The sequence below is a fragment of the Portunus trituberculatus genome, chromosome 4, assembly GCF_017591435.1.
Source record: "Portunus trituberculatus isolate SZX2019 chromosome 4, ASM1759143v1, whole genome shotgun sequence".
In the NCBI taxonomy this organism is placed as follows: Eukaryota; Metazoa; Arthropoda; class Malacostraca; order Decapoda; family Portunidae; genus Portunus; species Portunus trituberculatus.
Window position 1 is genome coordinate 4,620,071 of NC_059258.1, and position 12,500 is coordinate 4,632,570.

The 12,500-nt window shown below is 39.8% G+C and overlaps 1 protein-coding gene across 1 annotated transcript in view; it reads right to left on the reverse strand.

Annotated features, from left to right (window-relative positions):
- LOC123511918 (protein kinase C, brain isozyme-like) overlaps positions 1-12,500 on the reverse strand; it is a 143,393-nt gene that overhangs the window by 51,242 nt on the left and 79,651 nt on the right. The window contains 2 exon segments of the mRNA XM_045267999.1: positions 1,951-2,179; positions 11,410-11,563. Of these exon segments, the coding sequence (XP_045123934.1) occupies positions 1,951-2,179; positions 11,410-11,563 (383 nt within the window).

Below are 12,500 nucleotides of genomic sequence, written 5' to 3' on the forward strand. Positions count from 1 at the left end.
GAAGAAGAAGAAGAAGAAGAAGAAGAAGAAGAAGAAGAAGAAGAAGAAGAAGAAGAAGAAGAAGAAATAGTGATAATATAAGTGGCAGAAACTCTCTCTCTCTCTCTCTCTCTCTCTCTCTCTTGTACATCCCTCTCACTATATCTATCTGTCTGTGTCCGTATCTGCCTGCCTCCCCCCCTCCTCTCTCTCTCTCTCTCTCTCTCTCTCTCTCTCGTTGCCATGGAGACAGATCATTGGCTTCTCATGTTTGTCTTGTAACGAAGAAAACAGATAAAGATGCTCGTGTCTTCCATAATTACCTGAGAGAGAGAGAGAGAGAGAGAGAGAGAGAGAGAGAGAGAGAGAGAGAGAGAGAGAGTTCAAGGTTACTTATGATTATTCGTCCGTCAAGTACATTATATTTTCATGGCTTTGATGTTCTCTCTCTCTCTCTCTCTCTCTCTCTCTCTCTCTCTCTCTCTCTCTCTCTGTGTGTGTGTGTGTGTGTTCGCTCTTTCCTTCCTTCCACCTTTAATATCTCTCGTTTCCTCTAACTCTCTCTCTCTCTCTCTCTCTCTCTCTCTCTCTCTCTCTCTCTCTCTCTCTCTCTCTCTCTCTCTCAATTACTTTTCTCCATGTCGTTCCTTGTTTTGTCTCCCTTCTTCCTTTCTTTTCTTCTTCTACTTATTTCTTTGTCTTTCACCTCTATCCTCCTCCTCCTCCTCCTCCTCCTCCTCCTCCTCCTCCTCCTCCTCCTCCTCCTCCTCCTCCTCCTCCTCTTCCCTTGACCTCTCTCCTTTCTCTTCCATGTTCTGTCTCTTTGTTGCGCTTTGCTTTTTACTCTCTCTCTCTCTCTCTCTCTCTCTCTCTCTCTCTCTCTCTCTCTCTCTCTCTCTCTCTGATCTCAAAGGCTGTTGTTTCTCTTGTCTCTGTCTTACACATCTGCTCTCTCTCTCTCTCTCTCTCTCTCTCTCTCTCTCTCTCTCTCTCTCTCTCTCTCAAGGGACACTTTTCTTTCACCCTAAATAAAAATACACACTCACCCTAATTTAAGAAAAGCATTAAAAAGTCGGCAATTGCATCTAATACACTCTAGAACACAGCTGAGTCACCCTAAAACTGAGTCACCCTTAGACATTCACCCTAATCCTCTTCAACTTTAGCAATACTGAGCGTTCGCCCTATTCAATCTACCTTCACCCTAATGTAAAAGAATTTGGCCTAATACACCCTAAAATGGTCTAACCCTGGCCAGTCACCCTAACCTCACCCTAACATCACTCTAACACCACCCTAACCAATACAAAAACCCTGGCCAGTCACCCTAACATCACCCTAACATCACCTTAAGCTAACCAAGACAAACCCAGCACACGCCACCACCACCACCACCACCAAGACTCTGACCAGTTCACCCTAACCTAACCTAACCTACGCTAACCCTCTTGTCCCAGTACTGAAGGGGTTAGAATAGTGAAGACTGTGGCTATTAATCTTCTGACCTCCATAGACCCTTCCTAATGTCAATAAAATGGTCTAATGGTACACAAAACTCAAGGTAAAAATGTGTTCTGGTGCTGAAGGGGTTAGAATAGTGAAGACTGTGGCTATTAATCTCCTGCCCTCCATAGACCCTTCCTAATGTCAATAAAATGATCTAATCGTACACAAAACTCAAGGTAAAAATGTGTTCCAGTACTGAAGGGGTTAAAATAGTGAAGAGTGTGGCTATTAATCTCCTGCCCTCCATAGACCCTTTCTAATGTCAATAAATGGTCTAATGGTACACTCAAGGTAGAAATGTGATCCAGTACTGAAGGGGTTAAAATAGTGAAGAGTGTGGCTATTAATCTCCTGCCCTCCATAGACCCTTCCTAATGTCAATAAATGGTCTAATGGTACACAAAACTCAAGGTAAAAATGTGTCTCAGTAATGAAGGGATTAAAACCGCAACAAGGCACACTCACCCTGAATTTCTCCTTGAGCACAGAGATGTCGGTGCCTTCAGGGGGGCAGGGCACGTTGTAATACTCCCCTTCCTCCTCCGTCAGGAACTTGTACCAGCCTTGCACGGGGGACTTGATGATCTCACTAATACCGAAGGACATTGAGCCCATGAAGTCATTGCGTGAGGTTCTGTCCCAATCCCAGCACTCCACCAGCAGCCTACGGTCCTTGTCCTCTGGTTTCAGCTCACTGTCAATAAAGGCTCCTTCTGTTAGTGTTTAAAGGGTTTGACTCGTGTGTTTTGTATCGATGAGGGAGTTCTAGTGGGTGGTTTAGGTTTTTGTTTGTTTAATAAGGGTTTAGAGGAGTTTGAGGAGTAGAAATAGGGGTTTCGTTTGTCTTCAATGGGTTTAGAGAAGTCTCAGAAGTGGAAATAAAGGTTTTGTTAGTTTTTTAAAGGTTTCATTGGTGTTTTTGTACTGATAAGGGCCGTTCTGTTGGGTGGTTTAGGTTCTGTTTGTTTGACGGGTTCTGAGGAGATTAGAGGAGGTTCAGAAGTGGAAATAGAGGTTTTGTTAATTTAAGGCCCGGAGCACACCAGCGACTATGTGGCGCCTCGTGGTGGCGGGTATGTGGCTCTCCATAAGCTTCCATTGTTTAGAAGCTGTCCTGCGCAAACGAGCGTCTGTGGCAAGCGACTGTGGCGAGCTGTCGCTCATCCCCGACGCAACGTGGCGCGACTCTGTGTCAATGATCCGCTCACACGAACGACTGTGGCTGAGCGACGGACACGTGACAGCTACGGGCAGTCAAATACCAAACATTTTCCTCTTTACATATCATATACACCACCACCACCACCACCACCATGGCTGCACTCCATATAGATGGATTCATTATTGAAAGTGAAGCCTGGCCAGCAGTGTGTGCCGTACGCTGCAATGACTACACCAATAGATTTGACAAGGCGAGGCATGGCAGGAGATGTGTGACATCTTCGTGTCTGGCTACAGAGATAGAGCTTCTAGGCAGTGAGGCCTCGATGGGCAGGGATGTGCCACAGTGGCGTGTGCCCAAACAGATGGGCGACTTTGTGGCGTGGCTCAGTCAAGACACAGTCGCTTGAAACCCCACCACGATGTGGCACCACGTGGCGCCACAAAGGCGCTGGTGTGCTCCCGGTTTTAATGGGTACAACTCGTGTTTGGGGAGTGAAATGGTTCTACGGGATGGTTTAGGTTCTGTTTGTTTCTTAAGGGTTGAGAAAAGCTTTAGGAGTGAAAAGTATGAATGTGTTTTTAAGGGATTCCACTGGTGTTTTGGGACTGAAAAGTGAGATTCTATTGGAATGGTTTAGCTTTTAGTGCTTTAAAGGGTTCAGAGGAGCTTTATGAGTGAGCATTGTGGTTTTGTCCAGGAACTGTGTGGTCTGAAAGGGATGTTTACTCGTGTCTGTGGGGAGAAAAGAAAGGATCTATTGAAAAGCCTTAAAGTATGAGAAAGGAGATTCTAGACAGAGGACACAGAAGAAGCTAGAATCACAGGAATCCTACAAAATAACATTCACATTTGGAGAATCTGAACACAGCAAGGGATAAAGATTCTGAGCACCTGGGAAGAGACAGATAGAGAGATAGAAAGAGAATCAGCCAGTGTAATGCAGTGTTAGAAGGATCAGAATGCAAGGATAAGGGATTCTAAACAGGTTCTAGGCAGAGAGGTGGAGAGGATCACTAGAAGCTAACAGGATAAGTCTAGCTAGTTGTAGGAGGGTTGAAATGCAAGGAAAAGGCAGGAAAAGGTGTTTCTAAAGGGATTTGGAAAGGAGAGGACGTGTTTCATAATATTTTTTCATTTTCATGCTTCAAACTTTTCTTTAGTGTGTTTTTATTGAGAGAGAGAGAGAGAGAGAGAGAGAGAGAGAGAGAGAGAGAGAGAGAGAGAGAGAGAGAGAGAGAGAGAGAGAGTACAGTTAGAAGATACAGATAAAATGATAAAAAAAAAAAGAAAACGAGGAAGAAATGTGTAATGAAAAAAGAAGAAAAGGAAATAGGAGGACAGGGAAAAAAATAAGAGGAAAAATGAAAACAAGTCAATATCAAGAAGGAGGAAAAGATCAAGAAGGAAAACAAACAATACTTTTTTAACGAAAGAAGAAAATAGGAAGAAAAACGAAGAAAAAAAAGAGGAAAATAAACGAAGAGGAAAAAAGAGGAAAATATGGGAAACTTTTCTACCCCATGCTCTATTTTTTCCCCTCACATTGCTTGCATAGGGAAACACTTCAGGCCAGAGGAGGAAAAGGGAAAGAAGAGGAGGAGGAGGAAGAGGAGGAGGAGGACGAGGAAAAGGGAGAGGGAAACTGGAGAAGGGGGAGGAAACAAACCCTTTTTTTTTATTTCCATGCTTTCCTTTCCACCACCTTATGCACTGAGGGGAAACAAGGGGAGGTATTACCATTTCCCCAACTTACAGTCCAGGGAAACTATGGCAGGGAAAGGGGAAAGGGAGGACATGGGGGAAAATTTTCATAACCATACTCGCCTTTCCCTAATGATATACATAGGGAAAAAAAGGGAAAACAACGTTACTCATTAATTCTTCCAATAATTTTCATGGCACAGGAAAATTTTGAACACAATGGAAACAGGGAAAGAGAAGAGAGGAGAGGAGACATGGAACACCCCCACTCTCTCTCTCTCTCTCTCCTCTCTCACTACCACATACTTTTCCTTAATTGAGGGAAAAAACAGGAAAAAATACATATACACTAATTTTCTTCAAGTTTAAGTACAAGAGGGAAATTTTAATAGGGAAAAAATAAGAAGAGGATTTTAATATATTTTTTTCCTTACTATAAACAGGAAAAGGGAAAACATTACAAAGCTGTTACAGTTTTCCTCAAGCTTACACGACATGGAAACTTCAAATGAGAGGGAAAAGAAGGAAAATATATGACACCAACCAAACTTTTCCTTACCATTTATAGACACAGAGGAAAATACTCCTTACATTAATTTCCTTCAATGAAAACATAAATATAAATAAGGAAACTAATAAGGAAAATGTTCATAACGCTTTTCTTACTGTATAAAAAGGAAAAACTACTATTACTACTACTACTACTACTACTACTACTACTACTACTACTATTATTTTCTTAGTGTTTGAGAAAGGAAGGGAAAAACAATACGAGGAAACTTTTCATTAATTTTTTTTCTTACAAGATGGAAAACTGGAAAAAATATTACTACTACTACTATTACAGATCTGAAAGGAAGGGAGGAGGAGGAGGAGGAGGAGGAGGAGGAGGAGGAGGAGGAGGAGGAGGAGGAGGAGGAGGAGGAGGAGGAGGAGGAGGAGGAGGAGATAAGGAGATGAGACAGTGAAGAGGCTGTTCTGGGACGCGTCGAAGGAGGAGGAGGAGGAGGAGGAGGAGGAGGAGGAGGAGGAGGAGGAGGAGGAGGAGGAGGCAAGAATATGAAATGAGCCACGCCGGGAGGAAGAGGGAATGAAAAGGAGAAAGTGTTATGTAATGGAAGAAGAAGAAGAAGAAGAAGAAGAAGAAGAAGAAGAAGAAGAAGAAGAAGAAGAAGAAGAAGAAGAAGAAGAAGAAGAAGAAGAAGAAGAAGAAGAAGAAGAGAGAAGAAGAGAGAGAGAGAGAGAGAGAGAGAGAGAGAGAGAGAGAGAGAGAGAGAGAGAGAGAGAGAGAGAGAGAGAGAGACAGAGAGCTGTATCTGGTTATGTAAAACGCACATAACTTGTCTTTATCATTAAATACCAGAGAGAGAGAGAGAGAGAGAGAGAGAGAGAGAGAGAGAGAGACAGACACACACAGAGACAGAGACAGATTTTCCACCACCACACATGAGACTGAAGGAAATGAAATGACGTATGTTGATGTATTGAGCGGAGTGAATGCTGACCTCCTGAACTCTGGCATGTTAGCAGGAAACAGGAAGGAATTGCAAGTGTGTGTTTTCCGCCCGAGTCAGGATAATAGCGGATCAGTAATGCATAAATACATCAAATTAATAGATAAATACGTTACCTTTGTGTATCGAGAGAGGGAAGGGTTTGTAATGTGCTTTCGTGTCCATTAGGTAACATGAGCTAAGATGAGAAAATTGAGCTTAGTGGTGAGATTAGTGTTGAGTTTTGTGTTAGGAATATAAGTGAATGGTAGAGTGTGTTCATGTCGATTAGGTAACACGAGCTTAGCAAAGATGAGAAAATTGAGCTTTGTGGTGAGATTAGTGTTGAGTTTTGTGTTAGGAATATAAATGAATGACTTGCTTATTAGGTAGAGTGTTTTCATGTCGATTAGATAATGTGAGCTTAGGAAAGATGAGAAAAATGAGCTTAGTGAAGTGGTGAGATTAAATGTGCTTGCTTTTAGTCTGTTAAGAAAATAAATGTATTAGATTTGCTGTTAATATAGTGTTTTCTGTTTCAATTAGATAATATGAGCTTAGCAAATATGAAAAATATGAGCTTAGTGAAGTGATGAGATTAAATATGTGTTTACTTTTGTCTGTTTGGGAAATAAATGAATTAGTTTTGTTTATTAAGAGAGGGAAGGGTGTGCGGTGTGTTTTCGTGTTTATTAGGCAACATGAGTTTAGTAAATACGAGAAAAATGAGTTTAGTATAGTGGTGAGATCAAACTCATGCTACTTTTATCCGTTTGGTAAGTAAATATATCGCCTTTGTTCATTATTTGTGTTTTCAAGTCAATTGAGATGAGCTTAGGGAAATACGAGAATAATGAGCTTAGTGTAGCCATGAGATTAATTTCATGTCTAGTTTTGTCTGTTGGGGAAATAAATGAATGAGTTTGTTTATTAAGACAGACAAGGGTGGTAGAATATGAGCTTAGTAAAACGAGAAAAAAATGAGATTAGTTTAGCCATGAGATCAAATATGTCGAGTAGTTTTGTCTGTTGGGAAATGATAAGAGAAGCATATAAGGTGTGTGTGTGTGTGTGTGTGTGTGTGTGTGTGTGTGTGTGTGTGTGTGTGTGTGTGTGTGTGTGTGTGTGTGTGTGTGTGTGTGTGTGATGGAGCGTTTCCCTGTGAGTCATGAGAGGTAGGGCAGCATTATTAATCGTCTCCACAGCCCCTTACTCAATTAAAGACACTTGTTCCTTGTTCTCCTGCTAACCCTCGCCTCCATTAGTCACCAGATACTGCCACACTCTACTCTCTCCCTCACTCTGACTGTTTCCTTTGTGTTTTGCATTATCTTCCTACTCTACACTTAGCTGGTATGTTCAATCTCTATTTCTTTTTGCTTTTCTTATCTTTTTCCTTCCTGTTCATCTGTTCTTATTTACACCATGTGGGCTTTTCACGGGAATTTCTTGGGTAAAGGGGATATTTTTGTGGTACCTCCTATCTCAAAGCCCACCCGCTAGGAAACCGTTGCCCCGAGTGAGGAAGCCCAACCTACACTCGGACCGTGGACAAGATTCGAACCCGTGCGCTTGGAGACTCCCCGCTGACCCCAAAGCACGCATGGTTCCACTGTACCTTCATAAACTGGTATTCTCTAATTATTTTGTCACCCTCACTAATGCAAGACTTGGTTGGTATGCTCACTCTCTTCTCTTATTGTTTTTCTTAGCTTTTATTCCTGTCCACCTCACTAATGCAAGAGTTAACCAATATTTCAATTCTTTCATTATTTCGTCCACTTCACTAATGCAAGAGTTAACCAATACTCTAATTCTTTCATTATTTCGTCCACCTCACTAATGCAAGAGCTAACTAGTTCACTTTCTTCTACTATCTCTTTTCCTTCCTGTCCACCTCTCTAATGCAAGAGTTAACCAGTACCTTCATAAACTCCAATTCTCTCACTATTTCATCCACCTCACTAATGCAAGACTTAAATAGTATGTTCAGTCTCTAATATCGTTGTTTTTCCTGTCTACTTCACTAATGCAAGAGTTAACCTGTACCTTCATAAACTCCAATGCTCTCACTATTCTGTCCGCCTCACTAATATAATACTTGGCTGCTTCACTCTTCTATTACAGGTTTTCTTCCTATTCATCTCACTAATGCAAGAGTTAACCAGTTTACTCTTATTATCCTATTTACAAACTGCATTTCTCTCATTATTTTGTCTACATCACAAAGAAAAGGGTTAACTGGTTCGTTCATTCTTATTAACCCATTTGTGCACTGCATTTCCCTCATCATTCTGTCCACTTCACTCATGCAAGACTTGACTAGTATGTTCACTCTCTATCATGGCTATTTTCCCTGCCTATCTCACTAATACAAGAGTTAACTAGTATTCTCACTCTTATTACTCTATTTATAAACTGCAATCCTCTCTCTCTATTGCAAGAATTCACTAGTTTACTCTCTTTCTCTCTTCCAAACTCGACAATCTTTTATCGCTTTTTTTTTATCCATATCAATAACTGTACAATTCTTCCAAACTCTATAATTTCTAAACTCTACAATTTCCAAACTCTACAATTTCCAGACTATAATTTCCAAACTCTACAATTTCCAGACTATAATTTCCAGACTCTATAATTTCCAAACTCTACAATTTCCAAACTCTACAATTTCCAAACTCTACAATTTCCAGACTCTATAATTTCCAAACTGTACAATTAATTCTTTATCGCTTTCCTTCCAGTCCATCTCATTAACAGTACAATTCATCGCCTTCCTTCCAGTCTATCTCACTAACTGTACAATTTCTCATCGCCTTCCTTCCAGTCCATCTCACTAACACAAGAGTTCACCAGTTCACCAGTGTCTATATTCTCATCATTTCATTAGTTAATTCTGGTTGTCTCTCACTCTATCCCTGTTCTTCTCAGTCTACCATCACTATTCTGTCCACCTCACCCAAGCAACACTCCATTCTGTTTCCTTCACTAATGCAAGACTTAACCAGACCCTCAATCCCATATTCCCTTCACTAGCTCTGTGTGTGTGTGTGTGTGTGTGTGTGTGTGTGTGTGTGTGTGTGTGTGTGTGTGTGTGTGTGTGTGTGTGTTTTGCCACCTTCCTTCTTATGGTTTTAATGTATGTAGTAGTAGTAGTAGTAGTAGTAGTAGTAGTAACATAGTGATGAGTATAAGGAAGATGAAGACGATGACAACAATAAAGATAATAATAATAATAATAATAATAATAATAATAATAATAATAATAATAATAAACCTGCTTCTCCTATCAACATGCAAACAATGAGAAAGAAAAACAATAGTGCTCTCTCTCTCTCTCTCTCTCTCTCTCTCTCTCTCTCTCTCACACACACACGTTAATTAACATCAATACCACTCCTTTGAAAGCTTTTACCGCTAAGCACAATCAGTCTATTAATTAAAAAAAGCCCATCATAATAATCATCAGCCGCAACTCGATAAAAGGGAGAGGGAGGGGGGCGGGGGGCGGGGTCGATGAAATAAAATAATGGTGAATGCACTGTAATAGGAGTCTTTGTAGCCAGGTCATTATTTTTTCCACCGGTTCCTTTTCCTCATCTGTGATCAATTAGCATACACATTCATACAGGTGTTGACTTTTTTTGTTTTTGTTGGTCTCTCTCTCTCTCTCTCTCTCTCTCTCTCTCTCTCTCTCTCTCTCTCTCTCTCTCTCTCGTGTCATTCATACTCCGTGGTATCTTTATAATCTATACTCTTTAAATCGCTCTCTCTCTCTCTCTCTCTCTCTCTCTCTCTCTCTCTGTTGGCCTCACCTGTCCTAACCTTTTTCCTAACCTCTCTCTCTCTCTCTCTCTCTCTCTCTCTCTCTCTCTCTCTCTCTCTCTCTCTCTCTCTCAACACTCCTTCCTTCCTGCTTCCTCTCTCTTATTTCCTTCCTCACATAACATCTCTCCCTCTCCCTCTCCCTCTCCTCTCTCTCTCTCTCACTTCGGGTAAAAACTCAATTTGCGTTCACTATCTGGTTTGAAAATTGAAGTGTCATGTTTACTACCAAAAGTCACTCTGAGATGACACTTTGGGGTCTAACACATACATACATACATACATACATACATACACACATAAATAAATAGACTCGTTTTTTGCTTACTTTCGTTTAATATATTAGTGTTTTTTATATGTAGTAGTAGTAGTAGTAGTAGTAGTAGTAGTAGTAGTAGTAGTAGTAGTAGTAGTAGTAGTAGTAGAAGATTGACATAACTTTTCCTTGCTTCCATTATTGCAGTAGTAGTAGTAGTAGTAGTAGTAGTAAAAGTTAATTGACAGCTTATGTATTCAAGCTTCAAACACCCGGAAACATTTTTAATTAGCACCAATGAAATCAATACCAAACAGAAAAGAAGAAATAAAAGAGAAAAGAAGGAAAAATAAAGACACACGTAGATCACAAAAAGATAAAAATGACCACACTCAATAAAGAGACAACCCACATTAACTCTTACTGTCCTTATCACACCAATACTCAACACAGATAAGAACAACACGATAAGAAAAGAGGACACGTAACATTATGAAAACACGACTATGACATGTACACGCTGATAATGAGAAAAGGAAAGAGAGAAAATAGAAAAAAAGAGAAGAAAATAAAAAAAGAGAATTAAAAACTATACTAAGATCGTTTTTTTTTTTTCTTACACGTCAAGACAACACTGGGAAAACACGAGTATTATATGTACAGGCTGATTAAATGACGCTTTCATGTTTTGTAATGAGAAAAATATAAAAGAAAGAAAGTAAAAGAGAATTCAAAACTATATTAAGATCGTTTTTTTTTTTTTTCTTACGCGTTAAGACAACACTGGGGAAAACACGACTTTTGAAATAACACCATGAAAAGTTTTGTAAAGAGAAAAATAAAAGTGAAAAAAAAAAACTCACCATGAACCTTGTAATGAGAAAAACTAAATTAAAAAAACTATATCAACACTGTTTTTCTGACACGTCAAGGCAACACTGAGGAAACACTGACAACACCTCATGGAATTCAGTGTTTCTGGTTCACGTGACACTCCAAAACACAGGGGAAGTTAGAAAGGAAGCTACCACACCTATACATGACGCTCCTTGTCAAAATATAAAGAAAATAGAAAAAAAAAATCCGTTTACATTTACTTAACATCGTCACACCAACACTCCAGAACACAAAAGAAGGAACAGCAAGCCATCAAACCTACACGTGAGAGTCTTTTGTATAAATAAATAAAAAAAACAATGAATAAATAGAAAATAAACAGAAAATATGGGAAAAAAAAACGTTCATATTTAATTAGCATCGTCACACCAACACTCCAGAACACAAAGGAATGAACAGCAAGCCATCAAACCTACACGTGACATTTTAATCAATTTTTTACCCTTAGCCTGTGTTCCCTCGTAGACCTTTAACTTTATCTATTTCTTGACCTCTTACGCAAATAAAAACACTCCTTATTACTAAAGTGAGCCAGATAGACAGACAGAGGGACAGCAGAAGAGAGGGACAAGCAGACAGACACCTACCAAGTGAGAGTTTCGTTCCAGACGGGGTTGAGTGTTGCCTTTATAGTTTTTGTCTTCATCTTCATGTTGTCAGTGCCTGGGATGAGCTTGATCTTGATGTAAGGATCCGATAAGCCGTTAGGATCCATGGGAATCAGGTTCTTGGCGCTCAGAACTGCGGGAAAGCAAAGGTGAAGGATACAGTGTGAGTGATGTGTCTAATAAGGCGTGTATTTTGAAACGCTTAGCTCTCTCTCTCTCTCTCTCTCTCTCTCTCTCTCTCTCTCTCTCTCTCTCTCTTTCACCATCACTACTTTCCAAAGGCTCCAGTTGAAGATTCTCGTGTTTAACTCCTTCAGAACTGAGGCGCATTTTTACCTTGAGATTTGTGTACGATTAGACCATTTTATTGACATTAGCAAGGATTTATGGAGGTCACAAGATTAATGGCCAAAGTCTTCACTATTTTAATCCCCCACATAAGTTTGTGAAGGTGTATAAAGTCAGCACGTGGTAAGCAGAATGAATATGGAATCGCGTCATGGTACTGAAGGAGTTAATGGTATTTCTATGGTTTTAGTGATGGATTGACAACATTTCTAGTTTATTGAGAGGGAAAACTCTTGAAAATCCCACTACTTGTCTCTGTGGCATTGAAAATTTGTCGTAGTGAGAGAGCATTGCGTTTCTAAATACGGAATAGTGAAGTGTTGGTGAAAATAATGGGAAAGGTGTTTGTCTGGTTGTGTTGCGTAAAAAAATAGATAAAAGGGAAAAGATTGTAAATAGAAATAGAAAAAGATGAAAAAGAAAGATCAACAAAAGATGATGAGACGTGTTTGACTGCATTTCTGGAGCATCTTTTAGTTTTGCTCTTTATGAATGTAGAAAAAAATAAAGCAAAATGTAGATAATAATGGAAGATAAGAATGTAGATGAATAATGTAGATAAATAATGTAGATAATATTGTAGGTAAAAAAAAAAATATCAATACTTATCTTATATACGTAACTTTCTTCTCTCTCTCTCTCTCTCTCTCTCTCTCTCTCTCTCTTAGGTCAGGTCACAGGTCATCAAGCCAGGTCATTTCTCTCCCTTAACTTTTCGCTCC